At 37.8% G+C, this 23,818-nt stretch overlaps 1 protein-coding gene and 1 long non-coding RNA gene across 2 annotated transcripts in view; both read right to left on the reverse strand.

Moving 5' to 3' along the window:
* Nucleotides 1-1,171: 1,171 nt before the first annotated feature.
* On the reverse strand, nt 1,172-11,669 carry NCF4 (neutrophil cytosolic factor 4). Its single transcript, XM_083842500.1, has 10 exons — nt 11,435-11,669; nt 9,611-9,695; nt 8,120-8,273; nt 7,756-7,826; nt 6,801-6,928; nt 5,756-5,813; nt 4,017-4,115; nt 3,129-3,259; nt 2,970-3,035; nt 1,172-2,209 (listed from the first exon to the last, which is right to left on the reverse strand). The coding sequence occupies exons 1-10, from the start codon at nt 11,464-11,466 to the stop codon at nt 1,966-1,968; spliced, it is 1,068 nt and encodes a 355-aa protein (XP_083698626.1). The 5' UTR covers nt 11,467-11,669; the 3' UTR covers nt 1,172-1,965.
* A 6-nt stretch (nt 11,670-11,675) lies between these two features.
* Nucleotides 11,676-23,818, reverse strand: part of LOC310901917 — a 42,391-nt gene continuing 30,248 nt past the window's right edge. Inside the window, exon 7 of the long non-coding RNA XR_014586303.1 lies at nt 11,676-23,700. This is a non-coding gene — a long non-coding RNA (uncharacterized lncRNA). The remainder of the gene's footprint in view (nt 23,701-23,818) is intronic.

Consider the following 23,818-nt stretch of genomic DNA (forward strand, 5'->3'; position numbering starts at 1 on the left):
AAAATGCTTTTAAAGTGGGAAGTTACATTTTTAACATTTAAGTAAAATAAAGTCCATTAAAACTTTCCATCATTGGAAAAAAGAAGACAACCTATGTCTCTCATGAGTATACATTATCTAGCTTTGAAATTTAATATGTATGGATTCTTCAGGCAGAACCTTCGTCCCTGGAAAACAGATGTGTCCTGCAGCACGTTCCAACTCTTTGGAGGAGCATTTTCTTATTCAAGTCTGTACAGTATTGGTATACTGCTAAAACTATGCACTTAATGAAGTGTCAAGTCAGAAATGATTTATGGATCCTGGTATAGTAAATTATATGCCTATTTGTAAATATAAATTATTTCCATTATTACTAACACAAATATATGCATGAATACAGGACTACAGATAATAGAAAATTAAAGATTATGTTTAATAAGTAAGTTTATGCATATATATCAGGAAGAATAAAATAAAAAGAAAGGAAAAAAAAAAAACAAGCTTAAGGGGTAAGTCACCTTAAATACTTCTGTTGTCGTTGAAGATCTTGTTACCTGACAGCATTACAGGTAACATCTAAGAAAAGGAGACATAATAACATAATAAAAAAGGAGACATAAAAACATAATTTTGACAGTTTTTGGAGGGGTAGGTTGATTATTCATATATGGTTAGGTAACTGTTTACCAGTACTTCCAGATAATTACCGGTCTTACCTTTTGTCTGTACAAATTATAAGAGCAATTCAAGGTCAAACATTTCTTTTAGAAGTGCAATTTAATACCACTGAAACTAACAGATTAATCCAAAGCAAAATATTTGAAAACCCTTTTTAACTTCTTATTTTTTACTGATTATATCTATACAGGATGGTATCCTTTTACACCATGACTGCATGGTGTTTTTAAAATAGAGTATTTTAGGTTTCATACAATTTACATAACATATACATAATTTTTAATTCTAACAAGCAGAGGTAATTTGTTCAAAAAAAATGTTTTAATTGCATGACCATTAAAGAAAAGGTGGGAAGACTTTTTTTTTTCTTTCAGTAATGAACCCCTGCTTAAGAAAAGCTGAATAAGTAACATTTGAACTCTTCTTCCAAATTCTCTCTCTTTCAAGGAAAAAAACAAACGCATGAATTATTTCACATGCACCCCCAAAAAACCACTCTAATGAAAACCGATAAAATAAACACATACACAACTTTATTTATTGAAGAATTCAACACAGTAATTTCTTGTTCATTCTGTTTTGCAGTGAGGTGTTAGAAAGCAGAAGAAGAGAGACAGAGAATAAATTACTATTTGGATAGGAATCACAGAAATTATCCCAAAATGTGGAAACAAATAGACTGTACAGTTACAAGAAGTCTGTAAGTAGCACTGCAAGTGAACTAGATTTGATTCACCGAATTCAAAATATTGGCCAGTGAAAGAAGAAGGCAAAAGTGGGCTGTAATTTCTTCACTGAAATAAAAAGTTTTCTTGATGCCTCCAGAACAAACTCTGGCTGTCCAGTCAGACTCTCATGGGACAGAAATAATTACTGCATTCATTAGCAATGGCACACAAATATTCATACCAGCAAGTGAAGAGAAAGTGATGGTGGTCTAGAGAAAAAAAAAAAAAAAAAAACTTATGAAGACATTCTAGGCAAGGAATTAGCTCTGGGAACAAGGATGGAGATTAGAGCAGGTCTTGGGGCTCAGGACACTAAACCTCTATGGCTGGCTAACACTGACTTGCTTTGTGAACATGTCAAGTGATTTTACTTCTCTATTCCTCACTTTCTTTGGTCTTTATATACCTGTCTTTATTACAGAAGAGTGCTAAACAGACCAAGAAGCTAAGTGCAGATTTTAGGCTGAAAGATAATATACTACTGTTACTCTTTAAAAGCTCACTTCAAAGTCTTGCTAAAGGAAACTGTCTGCTGAGAAGAATTACTGAAGGACAATGTAGCTACCTGCAGGAACTTCTACTCTACAGCACTCAGGTTGCTCTTAACTGTGTGAATAGCACCCATTCCTGGACTTGTGTTGTAGACGCTGAAGTCATCTTTGTGAGTGATGTGCAACTTCCAAGGGAAGATATGCTTCTCAGAGGGCTTTCTCCTGCTCTGAGACACCATGAGCTCAACGTCCTGATCGGAGAGCAGCCGGATCAGATCACCATCAAGGTCCCGGTAATTCAGAACAATGTCATCTTGGTCAAACTCCCGCCTGGTAGAAGAAAAATTGATTGATCCCAAAATCAAGGAATGCCTGGGAGGTGTTGCCTGATGAACAATATACTGGCAATCTAATTAATTCTGCTAAAAGTCACATTAAGCCTTGGGTGTTTTGGCATTCTTGATACAGCTAGTACTAGAAATCATACAGCTGCATTCATGCTGTGTTGTATTTAAGCTAAGAAGCCTGTCAGAACCATCGTCAGTAACTCCATACACATAGCGTAATTACTCTGTATGATAAAATCCCCATATATATAAGTTCACTATAGTTACTCCCCAATTTTGCCTACTTATGGTTGCATTTTTTGAGGGGAGAGTAAGTTAAGGAATGGAAAAATATTGACACAGGTGTTCTATTACTAATATTTGATGTTCTAACATCTTGATGTTCAACACTAGCTTAATCTAATTCAACACTAGTTTAATGGGTGTTATAAGATGCTGTCCTGCATCCTGAAGAAGTATATTAGACAAAAGATCCTTGCTTGGGAGCATGGTTCTGGTCTTAGAACAAGAAATAGAAATTTCTACCCAGCACAACTGAGTTGGAAGTATGTAGCATACGGTACTTGCTGACAATCCCACACAGCTCTTGGCCAAGACAAATTACAAATTCTTTAGAACACTTCAAAAGTGTTTCACATTCAAAACAGGGTGATGGCCAAGTAGAACGTACAAAAGCTAGGGCTGGAAGGAACTTGACAAATGTTTAAATTATATTAAATATACAACTACCTGCTTGCACTTACCTTATCAATTCCTCGAGATCGTTGAATAATGGAATGCTGCTCAGGTCCTCTTCCACTGAGATATCCCTGTAACAAGAACAAATCTAATCATTGCATATCATGAATAGAGAACTATTGGCATCTCTTCAGCAGTAACCTGGAAGACTATTTTATTATTACCTGATAGTGCTTACTGTCTCATCATGGTAATAACAGCGCACTTTATTCACTGTGTCTTCCTGCTGTGGTAAATCTTTTATGATTTTCACAAAAGCACATGGGAAAATCCCAGTGGTATCATTAACTGTTCCCTGGAAAGACAGGAAGGGTTGGAATGAAGAATGCCACACCATTTTGGCCACAAATTATACGTTCTGGAATTCAATTAATTTCCATGGAAACAACAGTATTTTTATTTATTTATTTTTGCTATATGCAAGAATATAAATTAGGCTATGGAAGTGACCTGATGCCACCTCCATAGAAAGATTATACAATTATGTAGCCAAATAAATACAAGGCATAGGAGTGAAACTGTGTGTAAAAAATGAAAGTCAGATGGTTACTAAGAAAGGCTGTGGTCTGTGAGCAAGCAGAGATATCATATCAGCAAACACACAGTATGTTTTCCTCATCCTTTTTCAGAACACTGCTGCATTTCTTATGCTCTCTGTAATCAGGCTGACGTGTGTTGTGGTATGAAGCATGAAGTATACAGCAACTCACCCTGAGGCAAGAAACCAATTAATCACTGAAATGGAGTTTCCATCTCCTTTCTGAGGCTTTTTTTTTGTGTTCTAATCACTTCTAAAGAATTCAAAAACATTCCAGTGCAAGCAAATGCAAAAGAAAACTGAAGTCTAACAGGCTGGAAGTTTGTAAGCTAAAACCATCATGGAATGAAAAAATTTCAAATTTGGAGTCAAGGATTTATTCCTGACAGTGACACCTGATTGTGATACAGTCTCCTCTTGAAAGAAGGAGAAATATCCCAAGGACTAGGATAGCCCTTCCTGCTCATGTATTTCAAGGTATGTAAATAATTCAGTACCGCTATCACAGTCTTACCTCCAACCAGTCTTTGTTTACTCTGCTGAGAAGATAGATCAAGTCTCCCTTCTTAAAGCTGAGCTCTAGTTGATTGGTTCCAGAAAAATCAAATAGTGCCTATGGAAAGCAGCAACACAAATTATTAATTCATAGAATTATAAATGTGAATCTTTCTTTCAATTCTGTTCTTGAGATGCACAGAGTATAAACCAGCAAGATAGTATGCACTTTGTCATCACAGAGTTATTTCTGGGGCAAGGTCATATATATGACTGGAGTCTACAGTTCTCACAGTTTCTTCTCCTACTCAGCACACACAAAATTGCTTTGTGGGAGTAGTGAAAGCAATAGGATAAGCATGGCTCTGAAAGGGCTACACCTAGTAGTGGCAAGACATAGAGCACCAGAGAAATAAAGACATTGAAAACATGTAAGAGAAAGTAAGCCAAGAGAGCTGAAGACAATTGGCACCTTGAAAACATGACAACTTGTACTCCTGAGAATCGAAAAAATATGTATTATTTCTGGTTGCAGTGTTACAGCTTTCTGATTTGCTGCAAAATGTCACAAAGAGCCGTAAGTCTTAGAACTGGTGTGTCCTAATTCAAGAGTAACTAACCGTTCTTTTTACATCTAGTGTTCAGGCCTGTGTGCTGAACTGAGTGCTTTGAGGAAGTCTGGGAAACTCATGTGTAGTTAAAATGGAACTTAGATGCCCCCTTCAGGAAAATAAATAAATAAATAAATATTAATAATAATAAAATGGAGGTAAGCACATACTACCACCTTAACAAGATGTTCTTGAAAAATTAAAATTGCTGAGTTATCAAAAACACACATTCCCCCCATTGTCCATCAAGAACACAGCAGCCATTTAAATGCTCTTATAAAAGCAAAAACAAAAAGCTGTTCCTTATTATTCTGTGTTGAGATGGCTGTTTTGGTCTTGTCAATATCAAATTTCAGAGCCTAGTAAGGCTCTCTTTACAGTTCTCCTAGTAAAAAAAAAAAAAACAAAACAGCTATCATGCTAGTAGTTCATATGTCTATTTAATAGCCCTTTCAAAAACCTTTCTTTCGTCTACTGAAAAGTTTTGGTGGGTAGATTAAATATTAACAAAAGAATACATAAAACCCAAGAGATACACCTGATCCAAGAGCTGCTATCATCAGTGTAAAAACAAAACAACATCAAGGCAAATGCATGTTGTTTATTAACCTTACATGAAAATGTCACGTGTTCCAGAAAGTGAGTCTACGCTCAGACAAGTGTAGTGGTTACAAGGCAGTTCCACATGCTTAATAAAAATACAATTTACAGCAAAAGACAGGGTTATAGGCACTTTTCAGTAAAACCCTTATGTTACAGAAATTACTAAGATGCCTCATCTGCAGAGCTTTAATACATATGCTAAAGTCAATGAGACTGAAGCTTCTGCTTGCTTTAAATTCAGTTTATGGGTATCACTATGTGCATGTGGACCATTTGGCAGTGAGTTGTACGTCTTTCAATTTTGAACCTACTGTCATTCTGACTTCACAATGGACCTCCTTCTTATTCATTTAAGGAGGAACAGAACACTTCCTTCCATCCCTTATTTAATTCCATATTGTGAAAGACAATTGGTTTCCTGTGCAGATTTCACTTTCCCTTCCTTCCCCAAGCTCTAATTAGAAAAGACATCTTGATCAAAGAGATACCAGAGCAAAACAGAATTTTCTCTCCTCTCCTGTGACAGGTTGTGCAGAGTACTCACCTCAGCCCGAGGAGTTGCCACCCGGTCCAAAACAGGCAGTTCGGGTGAAATGCTTTTACTGAAGACAAAGGAGACAACAGGGAGGTATATTTGTCTTTCTAGTCATCAGAAATACTACATGATCAGTACAGCATTCACGTTTTCATTATATACAAGGCAGGCAAGCCGCAGATCACTGGAGGATCACTGCATGAGTGTGTGCAGCATTGAAGTAAATAGATATAGATGCAACAGCATTGCCCTAGTTCTCTGTTTCAGTGCAGAGCAGCAGCAATCTGATGATGTCTGCTGCTAAGAACAGATGCAATTTTCAATACAGCCAGTATGCCTCTTCCACAGCATTGCTCAGTCCCTTTACTCTACCTTCTGGGCAATTCTGTTTCTAGCATTTATGGCACTCTGTTCAAAATCTGCCATCACATATACATCCAGGAATGCACGCACACATGCAGGTTTTGCACAGCTTGTGATAAGTGAAAAGGAATCATGTCCATCTTTGATGTGCTGAAAGGAGAATTAATTTCTCTGAAGGGTAATGAAGTAAAATATCTACTTAGCAAAGAGGTGCCAGTGCTGGTATGTAGGATAGGCCCCTGTTTAGACAAAGGACAGGAACAAATTAAATATTCAGTTTCATTTAGTGTCTGAAACATCTCATTGATTCAGTGCCAAAACTCATGTTGACTTTAGTGGTGCAAGCCTGTGTCCTTAAGTTTGGCCTGTATATTCTTCAGATTATAATAGATATTACCATTCAAGGATTATCAACAGATAGAGTTAAAGAGCATTTTTTTTAAAAAGCAGGCTATAATTCCTCAATTTTGAATTTTCCTTTTGATGCAAATACCAGCTATGCTTTAAAAATTTTAGATTTTTGTAAGCAAGAAATAGCATGTTTTCACTCTCCCCCAGAGATGCTCATATTAGGATTTCATGGATTCACTCAGGAAACACAGTGGTGATTGTCAGCTCTCTTTTCGCACAAAACTGGACAGCATCTCTTACATCAAGCAATGCTGAAAGAAAAACCACGTCAATCGCTTACACACGGCGTGTCCGTGGGCGAAGCCGTCTCAGTCTTCTAGGCACCTGTTCACTATCAAAATCTGAGTGGTAGAAGAACAGCCGTACCTCTTCATCCATCAACACCCAAGCGGGCAGGCAGAGTAGGTTCTGTGCCAAGAGCAAGTAGGAAACAGAGTAATAACAGTGGGAAAGATCAATTCTCTATTTATTTACAAGTACCAAATATGCATCTCTGACCTACAGGATCATGAAGGATATTCATTACTGCCAGAAATCTCCCTCCTCTCCCTTCTCACTCAGCAGGACAAGGCTGAACAGCTGACAGTTTCTCCTGTTTACTCTTGGAGTTGGCCAATATATCGCTTCACTCTTTGTGCGCCTGATTTACTGCAGGAGTAAATTATTCCTGGCATTTCCCCTCAGAACATGAATGACTGTGGAAAGAGGGCAGCCTTAAGTACTGGAAGACTTGACCTTTGCTTAGGACCATTACTGATTTAACATCAGGGTTTCAGTTAACCTGCACACAAATAATTTCTCTCCTTGATGTTGCTGGCTGTCTTCACCAGGGAGCAGGTATATTCAGAAGTCCATCCCGCTTTGCTAGTCTCCTACGTGCACTTGCCAAACTCCGTATTCCACACTTACTTAACCCCGTATTCATGCAACATTCTAAGATTCACCATTTCCTCATACATCTTGGTTTTGTTTGTTTGTAAGGCTATCTATCCAGATACAAAGGCAAGGAGTCAGCGTTTGTGAACACTGTACTCCAGCAGATCCCCACAGTCTGAACAATCTGGCGACTAGGACTGCAGATTGTCCCACAGTGTGGACACTGTGTCTTCCAGAAAAATGGTACAGAGAGAAGCAGATACCCAGGGCTACATCAGTAATGTGTCTCTCAGCTGATTGCAAGGGGTAGTTTTCTACAGTGCTCAGTGCAATCTCTACCCCCAGGAAGGAAGCTTTACCTTCATGTAGACATTTAGGATAGGAATCCTGTTCTCTGCAATTTCTTTTTTGGCCCCAACATAAACCTTCCCTAGAAAACATTAAACCAGTGAAAGTTATTAAAGAAAAAATAAGAGGCTGTCACAGAAATGAAGCAATCAAAAGAAAGTAGGATCTCCAAGAAAATAGGTATTATCTGAAGGATTTTAGCGTTCTAAATGAATTTTACCACATGTGAAGCTTGACTTCTCCACCTTCCACTGCTGGGAACTAATTCCTGTCACAGCTAGAAATCCTGTGTACTTCCATACAATGCACTCCTCTTAAGGACGGCCTGGGACTGACAAAGCTACTAATCACACAGATTTGGTACTTGCAGCTTACCTGGCAATATGGGGAGTGTGCAGGTAAAAGGGCTGTTTTTGCTCTCTGCCCCATATCTCTCCTCTAGTTTGGCGTGCAGGGCATAGAACTGACGATAGCGTCGGAAAATCAGGTATCTGCCACCACTTTTAATCTTTACTTCAATGACAAACAACTGAAACAGAGAAGGGGGACTCAGGCTGACATTCAGACTTATGAATACTTACAAGAAGAAAATGAGGCATACAGTAGGCAGTGCTCCAGTGGTGGGAAAGTTATTTTAGGGGCAACATGAAAAGCAATGCTTCAGTTAAGCATCTGCACAGTCAAGTACTAGAAAATAACAAGTTAGCACCAGACAGTGTGGTATATGTATGGGTCCAGCTTTCCCATGGATCATGTCCCTGTGGCTGCTTTCTATCACCTGATCTTAAAAGAAAACCTGGAATGACTAGATGTTACTTTGTGCTTGCATACCTTCCCTCAGAGAGGAGCAAAACGTATTAAGGAGGTAAATATAAATACTGCCATTTGAAATAGAATGAAGACACTAAAGAATTAAAGCCAATATTTTGTATAGTAGGATGCTTTGAACATCCATATCTATAGACAGAAGTCTAAATGAGTTGATTTTCAGACAAGAAAGCATTCATACTTCTCTTTGACTTTTAAGTACACAATTTTAGAAATTATGGTCAATGTAATCTGACCAAAAGTAAAACCATATTAATAATAATAAAAATAAAAATAAAAAACTTAGTCATTTCACTTCTAATGATCTCCCTCCAACTCTGATAGTATTTGTTATCTCTCACCAAAATTGTTTTGCCCTAAAGTAGCCCCTGATTTCCAGGCACTGAACTCTTATTCATGTTGCAGCCATATCCTTTGGAAACATAAAGGCAGAGTAACAAAACTTCGCTACATTCCAAAATAAAACCTGCATACTTCAGTGGGAAGCTTTTATGAGCAAAGTCTCCAGCAAAAGAAGCATAGTCTGTAGAAGCTGGACTGAGCTGGGTTCATCCAAAGCCCCTCTTCAGAAAATCTCATATTGCTTTTCCCTTCTATTCCCTTCCTGTGTGCTTTTAGATGACTCATTGTAAGATCTAAATATGATATCAAAGACACACTACCTTTTGTGGAAATGGCAACATCCTAACTTGACAGTACCATAGAAAAATTAAGCTACCCTCTTTGAATTCCCTTTCCCACTCTCTTCACCAAGCTTATAGCACTCTAACAGGAAATAAATCAGAAGTTAGTTAAGAATTTAGAAACCAAGCAATATTAGAGGAAACCTCTGTCAGGTTTCACCAAGTAAAATAAATGTTTAGACTAAGTTTGTGATAGACTAACCTCCATTTCTGAAAAGTTAAGCACTGAGAAGCTTTCAGCATGGAACTACTCGTTACAAAAAGCAGCTACGCCAATTTAACTGCATCTTGCTTTCCACAACCAAACCAGTTACAGATGAGAGCATATAAAGGCAAGATAAGTCTCCTTTCTTACATAATAATTAGTAAAGCCTTTCTTTTCTTCTATATCTGCAATATTGGCTGAAACAGGTACATCATCTGGAAGCTGGTCAAAATCACTGTGAAGCAAAACCAAAAGATTTAAGTTACTCATACTGTTAGCCTTTGGAGATATCTATGCCATACATAACAAAGATTAGGTGGCAACATCACGTTTCTAGTGTCAAAACCAAGAGAAACCCATGGTGTCCTTCTCTTCCTTTGTGGGATGCTGAGTTCTGTAAATTCAGCACAAGTCAGCAACCTTTGTGGGAACTCAATGAGCCTGAAAAACAGCCCTACTGCTGCTGGGCTTGCTAGAGTAGCAGGACTACAAAACAAAAGTTTGAGCTGGTAAGCCTTTCCTGATATATGTGATCAACCATTTATGCATTCTTAATCCTTCCTACAGCATCTAGTAGGCTTACAATTACAACTTGGTAGTACTATTTCTTATTCTTAAGAAGCTTTTTATATACCGTGATTTATGCTGTTACTATTACTGTATTACATTAGGGAATAGGAAACAGATCTGAGAAAAGAGCTTGTTGTGTTACATGCTGTAGAAACTGACAGCATAAAGGCAATTTGTACAAATGTTATATTTTATGTGTAAAATGCATACGATGTAGTTTGTAAATATAAAATAAGAAACAACAGAAGGATAAACACAAACAGAAAAAAGCAAAGAAACAAAGATATAATATTGTTCTATATCATAACTAATGGTTCCTGCACCAGCTGTCAAAATGTTGCCAAGTTTTCTTGTAAACTTCACAGTAAGGTAGACCTTAAAGTTGTTTTGGAGAAAGAAGGAATAGCCTAGCAAATATTTACAAGTAGACTTTCCAGCCACAACAGATAACCTGAAAGAAGCACAAAGATACAAGTTTGAAAACATCAAAAGTGCATGGAGGAACACATGAAAGTGGACAGTGTTAGAATGAGCTTTTCAGATTCTTAAAAGTGAATATGAACAGGTTGCATTTGAAGGAAAAGAGAAGGGAGGATCCCTGAAGGAACACCAAAAGAGAAGCCATACGACCAGGCTCTCACATTTCTTGTCTGTATTGTCCATGCAATAAAACAGCATGGATTGGCAGATGCGTTTTCCTCAGGGACCTCCTCCTTGGCACAATATCTTTGACAAACAGAAGACATTCACCTTTGCTTCAATCTTATGTCATGTTAGAGTGCTACTTATATTAACATTCAAGTAAAAAGGATCAAGAATAAGACAGAGAGAAAAAGAAACTGCAAAAAGGATCCACTAAGGAATGCCAAGCTGAAGTAATGTTACATTTTTATGATCCTACAAAAAAAACACAGCAGTTGGCTTAATTTATTCTGCTATAAGAATATCCCAAGCAGGGGTTTCCACGAAGTGTAGCCTATCAGAAGGGCTGAAGTAATGATGTAAAGTCTTGCAATCACTTGTTCTAGGAGGAGAATAGCATGAATCAGCACCACCCACAATACCCTAAATACCACCACTTACTGTGAAGTGGGATGTGGTTATGGAGATCAAGAAATACAACTAGTCATATCACAAACACTGATAACAAACAAAAAAAAAAAGCGAGAGGGAATCTGTTGGCAGCTATAGAGGACAACGACTCACTATTGTCCTACGTGGTGAATATTACCCAGAAAAGATGAAAGAAAATCCACTCCAACTTAACAAATGTTCTGCTCCACGCTAAGAAACCTAATAGTCTGGAAGCTATGATAAGAAGCAGCCTGTTAGAACCATCAAAATTAAATGCACAGATCGTAGCAGTTACATGGAGGCTTGTGGGAGGAGGGACAGACATATTACCTCTTTTCTCGCAGCTGTCGGGGAAGAGACATGCTTTTCAGCTTCCTAAATCCAGATGGCTAAGCTCTGTTCCTCTGCTTCTTAGGCAGTTCTTGACTGAATGGGATGAGCCTGGTCAAAGCATTTCTCCCTGTGTTAATCAAGACTCCTCTGCAAGGCCTCAGAGATCTTTTTTTCCGATGTTTCAGTGTCAGTTTCTTCTGTACTTCCCCACCCCCAAGAAATTGAGGAAGTACTAAAAAAAAAAGTCATAAAGAAAGGCTGTTTTGTGATGTCTGTCATGTATCGAAACTGCCACAGTTGAGAAACCAAAAGTCCAACAAAAAGCAGAAACTGTGAGCCATTGTCTGCCCCTGCAGAGAAATATTTGCCTCCAGAAAGCCAGTATGAGTGGACTCATCAAATTCTGTTTACCCCAGCTGTAATGACTCCAAATACACATCTACACTAACAATGCTTGTAAGCTAGGATGAATACCTCTGATCCCTTCTTAAGCCTTTGTGATTCCCAAGGATCCTCCCTTCCATGGACCAAAAGCCAGGAGTTGGAGCTAAAGAATAAATTTTCATTAGGGAACAGAAAGGATGGTCAGGAAATTCAACATTGTCAATCACATGGATACCAGGAAACCAGGTACAGGAGGTTAGGAAGTTAGTTCTGAAGGATGTAACAGTACAAGTAAAACATGAGTCCTTCAAAGAGCAGAGATCTTCTCAGTTTCATATGCTCCAAACAATCCACATTTGCCACCCCCAAAGACAAGGTGGCTCACCCAAGGAGAATCCTAACTGCTCTGCCCTGTACTCAAAGGGTAGTGATATAGCACTTGTGTAACATCAGTTGAAAGTCTTTCAAGAAGAATATAAAAGGAATAAAGTGACAAGGAAACCATCATTTCCTAACACTGCGGATAAGTTGCAGCATATCTCATCCACTTTAGTCAAAAAGCTGTCATGTGCAGTATCTTTGTCTCCACATTTCCGTCTTTAACTCTCTTCCGTTTTCATGTTTGGTACATGTTTCATTCCTTCTAATCCTTCTGCTGTCAAGCACCAAAAAAAAAATCTTATCTGAATGGAGCAAAAGTCAACCAGCATCCTTCACCATAAAATTCTATTGACAATTGTAATCATCAGACTTAAGAGTAAACTTCATTTTACTGCATTTTAATGAAGTAAATTCTTCACCCATCTTTTTCCTGTGGAGAATGGAAGGCATTACAGAATTTGAGAGGGAGTACAGTGTCTCTTGATCAAAGAGAACAGAAGTCACAAAATTCTGTACTGTATTTTCTGAGTGATTTGCTACTCTGTGCTATCCATGAAGATTTAGCAGAGTAGTTTTAAGATGGTGATGTTTTATATAAGTATCTCCCTAGATCTTCACACTCCGCTGTGTTTTTCATTTTCTTTATGAGGCCTGCTAAATGGTCAGTTCTCATGTAACCTGAAGGCAGACTCATTATTCTCTTTCCTTTGCCTTGAATGAGTGTGACCATAACAAAGTTTTCTAACTGCAATCTTCTTGCTTTCTCTTGACATTCGGAAAGAAATGATAAAAGATCATCTTCACCAGAACTCTTAATCACAAGATCAGTATATATGAACTCATTAAAATTCAGAGGGGCCCTCCTGGTGTGCAAAAAGATTATGGAAGGCACAAGAACCAGGTAAACTTTAACAGAAGAGCAAAAGGTGGGAGTGATGCTTTTAAGATCACTATTCGTATTAGATGGATATCATAGTTTTGACAAGAAAATCATAAAAAGGATATCCTAATCTTTTCAAATCTCTTGGAAGATAACCTAGATATGATGCAGATACATCTGTTAAGAGACAGTGCAAAAATACTTTCCCAGTGTTTATTTCTCTTTCCAAGACATGGTTTTCAAAGAACAGGTTGATAGACAACCTCATAGATAAATTGTCTATGCAACTGCTTTGCTGTAGGCTGAGTAAAAGACATAAATTGATTGAAGTTCTTCGATCGCACTTCTGTTTACTAGAGATTGTAACCAGTAATAACACTGTTCTGATAGAATAATGGTAAACTTGCTGTGAAAGTTCCTGATTCTGCAAATATTTTCTTGTTCTGAACTAAAACATGTCAAAGATCTTGTTTTCTGAACAAAAGGCAGATTACCACCTCAGAAGACTGGATAGCTGATTTATCCATGTGTAAGAGAAAATAGGCATCCAGGTGCAAGAAATACTAATTAATTAATTAATTATGGGAGACTACTAAGAAAATCCTCAGATGACTGAATTACGAGCTTGTGCTGACATAATTACATATTTTTTCCCAGTTCAGCACCTACTATATTATTTTGGCTGTGCATGCCTGTGAACTGTGGAATTGTGGTCTTCTGTCTGATGTACATGTTGTTAGAATATAATTCTGTAAGGATACATAAACACCTTGGAAGTCCAAGTTTATCACCTATAACCAAACACCCAGAACAAACATGGAATATGGGGAGGTAGTTCCAAATCACTAAAGATACATGAACCACTAATCAAAGGAACATAATAAAATTCCTCAGCTGAATCAATTCTGATGACAGCAATACATACCACGTCTACTAGAGCAGCAGCTACTGTATAATTTTGACTGTGCACACCACTAAGCTCTAGAAAAATAACTTCTGTCTGATGTACCCATTCCTAGAAAAGTACTGCATAATTACATTCAATCACTAGTCACAGAGTGAATTTGTTAAGTAACTGAATAAAATGAACAAGAATAATATTGCTAAAAGATGTCTGGTCTCATCACGTAATAATCTGTAAATGAAAGTATATTGCACTTAACACTGCAAGGGAGCTGAATATCAAACAGAAACACAAGCAGCAGAGTTGGCTTGCACAACACTTTCATTAACCTACTGTTTTCAGAGGATATGTGGAATATTTGTTTCTGTAGTACATGCAGCATTAGCTGTTGAATGTCTTTTCTTCTGTGGTTGCCTAATGCTGAGCTGTAACTGATCACACTGATTTGGGAAAAAGTGATTTGGAGTTATATTCCGTTTTCCATTCATATTACACACCTATACAGATTTTGCTTTTATGTCTACCATCAGCTTTACAGAAGGCTTCGATATACATTCACAATATTTTCAAATACAGTCATGCTTAAACTCCATATCATGTTAGCACATTAATATTGAATTATGTCTCTGCAAAACTTTTTAATAAAAGTTACATAAAATAAGCTACTCATGTCTGCCTTGTAATTGTCAATGTTCTTTTGCAGGTAGTGTTACAAAATCCTTAAGAGATAGCTGGTACAGTGGCAAGTAACAAGATTCTCTTTCTTGAGTATATGCTTTGAAGACAGATGAAAACAAACCCATCATAAACCAAACCAAACCAAACAAAAATGTTGTTGAAGTTGTCCTATCTTTCTGAACTTCTTGAAAAGAAACAAAGAGATGATAAGTTGATCTGATTGTTTTTATATTCTTCACCAGGTAATGGCTCAAACCATATTAGCTGAGTGCACAGATACTCTCCCTGTCACACTTTGAGTTGGGAGGGGAAAAAAAGCACGGGATTATGGATAAGTAGAACTTCGAAAATTTGCCTTGATTTAAAGCTGGATGCAGTTTCTGTGACTGCTTGTTAGGGGTGAAAAGTAACTGGTAGGAATTTGCAGAAAAGGACTATGATCATGCGCTGCTGACATAAACACAACTACACAATCTATCCTGAACGAAAAAAAATTTAAAGGTCAGCATCTACCACTCTTCCCTGACAGTGAATGTAATCATGTCATTTATATAATAAATTAGTACTCAACATGAATGGGTTTTACAGAGCCAAAAACTAAAGAAACAGTAGCCTTCTTTTTAAACTGAATTTTCCTTGGAATATCAAATTAAATCCTACAACTAAATCTCTTCTTTGCACCTTAATTGTTTGAATAAAACCACTCATGAAGGAATGAGTATTTCAAGACAAAAAAAGAACCCCCCCAAAATGAGGTTTTTGTTTAGTCTTTCTCAGCTACTTGCACTCAACATTATCATTCTGGGTGTTGTTAGTTCAGAGTGCTATAGCCAGATCTTCACGGCTTTTCTTATGCAGAGCAGTATCACACGCAATATTGTGGTCTTCCTCTCTATGGAAAACAACTCTACCTTTACTATAAATATTTAAAAAGATGCAACATTTCTCTTGGATATAGCATGACCACTTGAGATAAAAAGAATTTGAGTAAGTCTTACCATAACAATAGTAATTTCTTGATGAGCAATGGGGTTTTTTGCTCTTGCAGAGCTCAGGTGGATACTCATGCCCAAGACTAGGATAAGTTAGAGAAATGGAAGCTCGGAGACAGCAACAGAACATTTCTTTAACCAGCTAGCATATGATTTCCAGGATAAAAGAGGCAAAGAAGGAAGAAAGAGGGCAGACACTGTCACTACTACTGTGTATGATAGTTGTGAGCTGGAGGTGGACCAATATAGAATAGCTAACTACCAGCTTCAAAGCCTGGTAACCAGCTATTGCAGACACAGAAGCAGAATGGCTCCATTTGAGAACCTCTTAGAGAACTGTATGCCTACAACCATTCCTCCAAAACCCTAAAACATATTTCCAAGTGCACAGCAGCAGTGACCCTTTGTGGCAGGAGATTCTCTGTGGTTTAGACTCCTAATCTCTAGATAGTCAGAAATCTGTCAGTCACAGTTATTGCTATTCAAGGCAAAGAAAATTCTGCTTCATCTGTTTCACAGGTTCAAAGACCTGTCAAAATTACTCAAAATTTTTTTTCACTGAACTTTCCCAAATCTCAAAACAGGGTTAGGATTTGCTAAAATTTGTGCAGAGCGACATTCAAACCATCCTACACTGTTCCTAATAATTTCCCCATCCATTTGATGAAATCCTGTGAACAAATTCCTCTGACTTAATTTAGAAACCTTAGATAAGTTCTTTTAGTTAAGTGGAAGTTCTCTGAATAGACAATGAAGAGAAACCGGCACCTCTGGTCAGTAAATCAGACCTCAAGTGGGCCAACTCCACCTCTAAAGGTTTTATCTGTCTCCTTGGACTATACATGAATCATAAAGTAGCTACATTCCTGATTTGGTCACCTCAGGTTCCTAAGGCTAGGAATATAAAACTGTGCCTTACTATGGACCTAGTCATTACTGGTATAGAGGTGCCTTCCCATTAGGGACTCAGTTATATTTGGATATGCACTTTTACACTGGTATAATTGTCTTTACCCTAGGGGAGTTGTACTACTTTAGCAACACTGATATAGTCAAGGAAGCACAATTTTCTGGTGCAGACATATCCAGTTTGCTTATTACAGAGAGTTTAAGGCTCATTTACTAATGATTCATAAACTGGGACAATATCCCCTAATAAAACTGGGGGGCAAGGGGATTAGAGATTAAGATAGAAAGGCGAGTGGAAAATGTAGAGGAAATAAACATCAGAATGCTGTGAATTTCAAAGTTCTGCTCTGCCAGTATTCCTCATAGTGTACACTTACAGCCTGCCTCACCTGCTGCCTCACCTGCTGCCATTAACTCAGCCTTTATTCCTTGAAAGATAAACCTGCAGACTGGGTCCAGCAGTAACTGTACAAATAAGTAATCTGATCGCAAACCAGCTGCCAGTCTGTCCATTTCTAGTGCGAAGTTTGTGTGCCTCACACCTCAACAGGCAGAAACCTGCCTTGTAACATAAAGCTGGGTCTAAATAAGAGAGCTCTCAATTAACTATGTTCAGGTCAGCCACTGGCTTGCTATGTGATTCCTTAATTCCTCAACATTGCTATCTGCAAAATGGGATTGACAATATAACTTTTTTTTATTTTATTTTTTAATAGGGAGATAGTGAGGAAAGAAAAAGGCTCAATAGAGCAATAACTCTCTGGGAAAGTCAGGTGAAAAGTGATAAATTACATATATCATCCTTAGCAACCCACCTGCACTCAAAATCACCTACAGTTCAAATTGAAAATATAAGAAAATAAAAATATGCCGGTAATGTATGCTCTGATGCCAGGCCTTAGAACTTATTCCCAATCCATTACAAAAGAATGCAGTTGCTAAACTATCACATATCTTAAACAGCAGAAGCCAATGGGCCTGCCCTACTACTGAAAAGGAGAACAAGAAAATTAAATGAAGAATAGCTTTCTGTCCAAGAATGCTATCTAATCTGGGAATGCATCACCCTAGTTGTGGATTGCTTCAATAATTTGAGGCCAACAAAAGTAATGGGGGACTTCGAAGCTGTGATCACACAGTGATGTATCTTATTATATTCCCTGTCCACACATAATCCTGCTCTTTCCTGCACCACAGGAAGGCACATATGAGGCTGTGCTGCAAAATACATCAGCTGACTGATCCAGCTGTTAAAATTCTTTTTAAACCACAGAACAATTTCCAAGCCCAGCTCACAGTACAGACATCAATATAGAGAACAAATGGGGAAGGATGCATCAAACCAGCATTGCTGCCAGATAACTCTGTCTTATGAAAACACATTCTGACTACAGAGTGAATGTGTATGTGTACATGTACATCTCCAAACAATCAGGCAAGTGTACACTTACGTCTCTTGGCAATTCATCTCTACATACAGATGGCAATGCAGTCTCCAACACATGTGCTTCAGGGCAACCTAGGACTGGCACAGCAAGGATTTTCCTGTTTTTATGATGTAAGTAAGGAGCCAAAACACACCCTTGGCTGTGACCTTTTCTGTAATAGTTTTTTCTGAATGACATATCTGCTACTAAGTTAGTATCTGAAGAATCCAGCCCTTGAATAGCTGTGTCTCTCTGCTATAGTGCCTTTGCCCTCTCTGCCAGTCCTTTACTTAATTTTCCAGACTTCACTACAAACAGCTTGTGGAATCCACTATAAAATTTGAATGTAATGCCACCACAGTGTGTTTCTCACTGGGAATCAGACCACAGAAGCGTGGAAAAGAGGGCAGAAAACTGTATGTCAATAATACATCTTCATGAGTAAAGAGGGATTTCCTTGTGAAAAGACACAAAGAAGACATTTTGAGATAAAAGGAGAAAGAGCAAGCGGGAAAAAGGATGAAAAAAATTCAAACTATCTTATTATTAAGACATAAAATACAATTCCTATCTAAACAATTTTATTCCAAGCTAGCTGGTTAGGACACCCTCAGATAAGTCTGTTGCAACCCAGTCAGAAGTGGAGGGGGATTGACGTCCTGTGCCAGTTCGTTCCGTTCCACCTCTCGCCTCTGAGTTCTGCTGAATGTGACATTTTTCCCTGGCGCCTAATACACAGAACTTTGCTGCTAATTTTATGCACAGAGCTCTCATGCTGTGTAATTTGAGGCCAGAGTCTCCTCCAACAGCCTGCCAGCCAGAGTACGCACCCTCCAACATTCTTTCTGCTGCAGAGAAATGGGGAAAGGCAGGTGGAAATGAGCCAAACAAGCAACAAGCTTCTAAACTTCTCAGAGGTGTTTAGCTGATTTTTGGCTCTCAGATCTACCAGGGATCTTTCTTCAGCTCTCCCTGTGCTGTTTGTCAACAGTCTAGTCCAGTGGATCTGACAGCAGTTACAAAGATTCACTGAACTCAGGGCTCTCACTTCTCCCCTTTTTTCCCATATTAGATTCTGTCTGGCTGCTGTAATACTAAATCAGGCTGCTGGCCGCAAGGCTGTTTTAATATTACAGTGATACAGAATAAGAAGTGATTACTGTAAGATCATAATGAAGGTTTTGAAAGTGAAGATGGTATCTCTTTTTCTGCACCTTAGTTGATATCTCTGCATCTCAAAGACAAATTCTCTACTATACAAGTTTCTAACAAAATGAGAATGGTCAAATAACCTTTAAAGCCTGGCCTGATCATACTCAAAAGGGGATTGTACTGGATGTGTTCCCATTAACTGACTAGAAAATCTTCTGTGCCAGATACCCCGTCATGCTTCCAGCTAGCTGGACCAACTTTTGCTGAAGCTTTTTAGTGGAATCATCACCTCCCACAGTAGAGAAAGTATTGAATTAGATACATTTTCAATACTACTTACTTCTACCCTGGTGCTGATAATGCCATAAGGAGAATACCCCATACCACTGTCTTCTCCCAACTCCATTTTTTCTTTCTCTTGACTGTATCAACCAATAGACACGTATGGGAACTACACGTTAAAATGAACAAAGAAACTAAAGAACTAAACAAACAAACAAAAAGCCACCTTTGATAACAGAGTTATATCAATAACTTAACTGAAAACACTTTATGCCAGAACAAAATAAACTTCTTTGGATGGCATGATATCATCCTCACTAATGCTTCTTTTGGTATAATTACATTGAACAGCAGTATTAACTACAGACCTGATCTTAAGAAGGGAAAAAAAAAATATCTCAGACCTGTACAGCAGATCTGCACAGCAAGTACTATTATGGCCCAGAGATCTAGCCCTAGCTGAGATTAAATAAAATCTTTCTTGAGAATTTTAGTAGAGTTATTTACTGGTGTTCAGCTGCAATAGAACATAATGAGCTTTGATGTCCAGACAATTTTCTTTGCAGTTCATCTCAGCATGAAATATGTGCCTACGTAGAGAGAACAAAGGAGGAAAGACCAGGAAGAGAAACATAGTCCTTTATTCCGTATCTAGGATGTGAGATAAACAAAAGATAAGGCAAAGAAGTAATCTAATTCCTTATATTATTCTAGTATAGCTGTCATGTTCACTGAAGAAAAAGAAGAAAGATACAGGCAATGGAAAGTGGGCAGAAAGAGGAACATAAATTAGTAAAGGGAATAAATTGGGATGTGTAAGAACAACCAAAGGTAAGGAAGGATTGGGAAGAATCCATCCCTCCTTTGAAGACATGCATTGCATTTCCAAACTTGACCCACATGTGTCTGACTATCTAATTTATGAGAGGCATGAAGCTGACCAGCCAGCAGGCTGACCATAAATTACTTCTCTTAGATAAGACAGGATGATTTACATTAGGAGAGAGGAAGAGAAAACTAAGGAATAAGAACCATGCCCCTTGCCCTCCTTGTTTGGCCGCTGCCTGAGATATACTCTGTTGGCCTCTACAAATCTACAGGTATCCTGAGGTGATTATACTTCTTGCCAAGATCTGTCTGTTATAAAAACTAATAGATCAGAGCCTTTTTCTACTGCCTGACAGCATGGATGCACAGAGCAACTACACTTTCAGCTCCATGTTACCAGCAATTTTGCTGACCAGGCTTTACTCAAGTCCTTTCATTTTCCCCTTCTTTCATATACCTTTCTTGCTTATCTTATTTCTCTCCATATATGCACCTTTTTTTTTTCTTGTTTTATTTTATTATTCTCTGTATAGAAGGTGTATTGAGAGACCTAGCAGGCATCAGAACTCCAATCTGCATGGTCTGCTGCAGACACAGTGCAAGACCATCCCTGACCCAAAGAGAGACTCTAAAAACAGTTTTGAATTATGTTCTCATTCTGTTCCTTTTGATCTGTTTGTTGCCATTCTTCTTACTGTTCTCCATTTTGATTTCTGACATTTTCTTTATATACCTTACTGGAGAAAGACTATTTTAAGAGGAGTACTGTTAGAGAAAAAGAATCATTATGAGGGCATTTGGCTAGCTGACAAAAAAGGATTTGCCAGGACCAGGGGATGTTAAAGGCAGCTGCATGGACTGTACCTGTAGGAAATGCCTGCACTTGTGTTTGTTTGGTTTAGCATTTTCCTGAGGTATTAAGATCTATATCTTGTTTCCTACCTGACTTTTGATTAAAGTACTTTTTTGCAGTATCCACTTGATATACTGGAGGGCAGGGCTGCCATTCAAATGGACCTTGGCAAGCTAGAGAAATAGGCCAACAGTAAAATCATGAAATTCAGCAAATGTAAAGTTCTGCACCTAGGTTAGAAGGAGCGTGGGGATGGGTTGGCTAAGTAGCCAAAATGGGACCTGAAAGGTCCTGATGGAGAACAAGCTGAACATGAGTAGGTCATGAGAAATTAATTTTCTTCTCTAGTGAATGCTTATAGTGCTCTCCTGGAATACTATTGCTAGTTTTCAAGCCCCCAGAACAAGAGAAATATTGACAACCTGGATAGAAAGCTGCTTGAAACTGGAGGAGGAGGGGAAGATAGCCACCACGAAAATGACTAGTGACTAAACTTACGCGCTGCACAAGCACTAGACCTGCACTAGTCTCATTAGCAATAAATGTAGTTCTTCAGTTATTCTTTTGTCTTAGAAGTTTGGTTCCCATTTCTTTGTTCTTGTTAGTGCTGAGACCTTTAGAGCTTAAGATACTTACTGTAAAAAATAAAATAATTTATATAAACTTAGTATGCCTGTCTATATATCTGGCATGATGGAAAAAAGGATAAAGAAAAATGTATACAACTCGAAACTGAACTCTTACAGCCATTGACTAGCAACCAATCAGAAAGGCTGCAGAGTTTTACAAATATAAGTGGTTCAGACAACAAGAATCAGATAAGGTTAACACTTTCACCACATAACTAAATAAGTCTAATTAGTATTTCAGAGACCTCATTTAAAAATCGGGTATAATTTTGTTCTCAGCTGCAGAACCCACTGTTCACATGTTTGAATGGCAGACATAATACTTACCAGTCCACCTATGTCACAATGTAACTATACTAAGAGTTTATGAACATCAGAAAATTTTACACGGAAAAATATTTAGTTTCTCCCACTCTTAAATTTCTCTCTTGATTCCTCAAAGCAGACCTGTAATCCTGCTCTGGATACTTTCTTTCCAATAGTTCCTTAATCCATATGTTGTAGAAAAAAAATGAATTCAGAATGCATTTGCCTGCTTTGGCAATATAGTTCACATACTTACTCCTTCTGATGATTGTCTTATGCTTCAAAGCCTACCAGATTTAGCTAGGCTAACACCAGATACTCTACTTTTACATATAATCCTTTTTCAAATCTCAATAAACTCTTTGTTGAAATAATAGCCATCCAGCTGCTAAACCCACAAGATAATTAAACATTGTGTGAAGGGACATTTCTTTTTTCAGCAGATTTAATTTTTATCAAATGATTACTCCATCTTAATTTAAATAATAATTATTCAAATACTTTTTTTTTTTAACCTTTTCTCACCTAAGTCCTTTCCTGGGCCCTAGGACAATGGAACAACTTGAAATGTAACTGATATAGCAAAAGAAGTGGGGAAAGGCAAGAAATGGTTACTGAAGGTTCTCATTTAGGCCCTAGATCTGGCTTCAGAGGGACTATTCATAGTTAAAAAGTAAAACATATGCATAAGGTTGAGCAAGATCGTAGTGTCTTTGGCACAAGAATTATTTCTTGCTATGAGATATGTAAGTGCAATATTTATGAAAGGCCCTAGTTACAGCTGAATCTACAAAAACTGACACAGTATAAAAACAAATGAGAAAGAAGCATCTAGGAAAAGAAACTTCTGGCCTTTTATAATAAATCTATTCTTCAAATAAATATCTGACTGAGTTTTCTTGGATTGATTTAGTCTGAGTCTGCATTTTTGACTGTATGTGTAAAATTTTGGTCAAAACATCTACTTTACTATCCACAGTGTTACGATGAGGTAGTCATGGTTAAGAATTCACGTTTGAATTAATGCTGCCACACAAGTGCAAAGACCTTATCTTAAACATGACAGTCTACACAAAAGACGTAACAGGCAAAAGAAGTTAAAAACAGCTTTTTTTTTTTCCACTTTTTTTTTTCTTTTTTTCCTGGAGTAACAAATTATCTAGAACTACAGAAGAATATTTGCTACATGCAATTGATCCAATCAGGATATCCCTTGGCTTTGCAAAAGAAACAACGCTCTTAAATATTTACACCTTTGGATTTCTTCCTCCAAGCATCTGTATCTGCAAAAATCCCTTCTCTCCTTAAAATGAACTACTTATTTCTGTAAGCTGTTACTGTATGGTGTGCCACCATTTTAAGGGAGACTTTTAGCAGATGTTTTTGTTTTGCTTTCTCATCCTCAGGCTCCTTTTAAGGAGCTATTAGACTTTTAGGTTCCCTAATCCCCCAACTAAATTTATCAGCAGTTGATTGCAGCCAAGAGTTAAGCTAAATTAAACTTTGAAATCTCTGTACAATGTATCAGATGCACTTCTGGTAGGGGAGGTGGAGTAGAAAGCTCCAAATGTTCTACTTACGAAGAGACATGAGAACCATGTTTTTCTCTCATCATTTCTCGAAGCTTCCTCAGATTTGTCAAGATCACCACAATTTCCCTGATTTTATAAAAGCAAGAAATGAATTACTGAAACAACTTGTCATTTACCTCTGTATCATGTGTGTGCATGTTACACGTGCCTAATTTTTTGCAGATGTACACATTTTCCTCTACAA

This window comes from Anser anser, assembly GCF_964211835.1.
Source record: "Anser anser genome assembly, chromosome: 1".
NCBI classification, from domain to species: Eukaryota; Metazoa; Chordata; class Aves; order Anseriformes; family Anatidae; genus Anser; species Anser anser.